Below are 2,151 nucleotides of genomic sequence, written 5' to 3' on the forward strand. Positions count from 1 at the left end.
GGTAGATTTTTACTGGAATTCATTGTGGGAAACAATGATGAAAGACTGTATTAAGATGTTGAGAAACAGAACTCCCTGTACTCCCATACAGCTCCAATCAGTGGTTCATAATCTTGTATTTGCACTGTTATCCTACTGGCTCTAACTGAGCTCCTCTAGTAATCTCACCAAGGAAAGGTCCAATTTTTTTCTGACTAGAGATTTGTCTCTTCTCAAATATGATGAAACTTCCTGGAGAGACACAACTAACACTTTCCCCAGACAGAGTATCCTCAGTAGACAAAATTAACCATTTCGCCAAAGTCTGAATTGGTCAACCAGAGAGTTTATTAAGATTACTTAAGTAAGTATAGGTGAGGAGTTACGTGTAGAGCAGGGAGACTCAAATGCAGCTGTACCACCAAAACCCTCATCCTTACACTGATGATAACTCAGGAAATTTGCATTCTCAGTATGCCTTGAAGGCTCCACAGGCTGTAAAGTCACCACCCATCTGTGGCAGTGTCATTCTGCTTTATGCAGGTCTGATAATCAGTGTCTCCTCTCATAGTGAAATCTCAGTCTCACGATTCTCTCTTCCCTTCCTGGAGGGAGAGTTTCAATTCAGAGGATGTCTCCATTCCCCATTAAATTTTTCCACATTTGTGTGTGTGTGTGTGTGTATGTGTGTGTGTTATGCATGTGTATGTGAACATGAATGCAAGTGTATGTAGAAATCTGATATTGTTCCCAAGAGCCACCTTAATGGGTTCTCTACCTTTTCCTTGAGGAAGTGCCTCTCAATCAAACCCAGAGCTCATCAGACAACTAGTCTTAATGGCCATATTGCATGGGTGATCCCCTGTCTTGTCTCCAAAGGCTGGAACTACAGAAGGGTCTATGTACCCAGTTGATGCTTCTACAGATTTCTGTTGGTTTGATCTCTGGTTCCTATGCTATGTGGCATGCACTTAACACGTTGAACCACCAATCCAGTCCCCATCAGGTATATTCTTATACTCATGTTGGGGCAAGTATTTGTGAACTATATTAGATGCTGAAGACTACAAAATGGAAAGCTTAATGTTAGAAATTATTTGTTTCATGGTTCTTTAGGTTAAAGGCCAAAACCACAAAGCTGGTTTTCTAGTGATTTTATTTCATATATTGCTACTGTTCATGTTGTTTGTTTTCTTTTTGCCCCATTTCTTTCCCATCAGATTCACCACAAACATGAAATCTGTAAACCAAACAGTTGTTTCTGGATTCATTCTCCTGGGACTCACAGATGATAAAGAACTGCAGCTCATCATCTTCAGTGTATTTCTTTTCATGTATCTTGTCACAGTCCTAGGAAACCTGATGATCATTCTGGCCACCAGCTCTGAGTCCCATCTCCACACCCCCATGTACTTCTTTCTTTCTGGCCTTTCTTTTAATGACATCTTTTTGGTCACATGCACAATTCCAAAGATGCTGGTAAATATACAAACACAAGACCATAATATTACCTATATAGGATGCCTGACTCAGGTCTGCTTTGTTTTGATGTCTGTTGGTATGGAAAATTGTCTTCTTGCAGCAATGGCATATGACCGTTATGTTGCTATTTGCCATCCTCTTAGGTATAGGATCATCATGAACCCCTGCCTCTGTATTCTAATGGTAACATTGTCTGTGATGGGGAGCATGGCGAATGCCCTGGTAAATGGTCTGATGGTGTTACATCTATCCTTCTGCACAGAGTTGGTAATCCCACATTTCTTCTGTGAACTTACACAGATTACTAAACTTGCCTGTTCCAATACTCTTATTGACAACATACTTATATACATTTCATCTTGCATATTTGGCGGTGTTCCTCTCTCTGGCATCATTTTGTCTTATAGTCAAATTGTATCCACTGTCTTAAGAATGCAGTCATCAGGAGGAAGACACAAAGCATTTTCCACCTATGGGTCTCACCTGTCAGTTGTCTCCTTATTTTATGGAACAGGTTTTGGTGTCTACATTAGCTCAACAGTTACAGAATCGTCCAGAAAGACTGCTGTGGCTTCAGTCCTGTACTCTGTGGTCCCTCAAATGATGAATCCTTTTATCTATAGTCTGAGGAATAGAGACATGAAAAACACCTTGAAGAGACTCATTAGTAGAATACTTTCTCCTCTATGA

The 2,151-nt window shown here is 40.4% G+C and overlaps 1 protein-coding gene across 1 annotated transcript; it reads left to right on the forward strand.

Moving 5' to 3' along the window:
* Window positions 1–1,200: 1,200 nt before the first annotated feature.
* LOC126494936 (olfactory receptor 7G2-like) lies at window positions 1,201–2,151 on the forward strand. The gene has a single exon (XM_050132497.1). It carries the CDS (start codon window positions 1,213–1,215, stop codon window positions 2,149–2,151), a length of 939 nt encoding a protein of 312 aa, XP_049988454.1. The 5' UTR covers window positions 1,201–1,212.

This window comes from Alexandromys fortis, unplaced genomic scaffold, assembly GCF_014885135.2.
Source record: "Alexandromys fortis isolate MF-2015 unplaced genomic scaffold, M_Fortis_MF-2015_v1.1 scaffold_392, whole genome shotgun sequence".
NCBI classification, from domain to species: domain Eukaryota; kingdom Metazoa; phylum Chordata; class Mammalia; order Rodentia; family Cricetidae; genus Alexandromys; species Alexandromys fortis.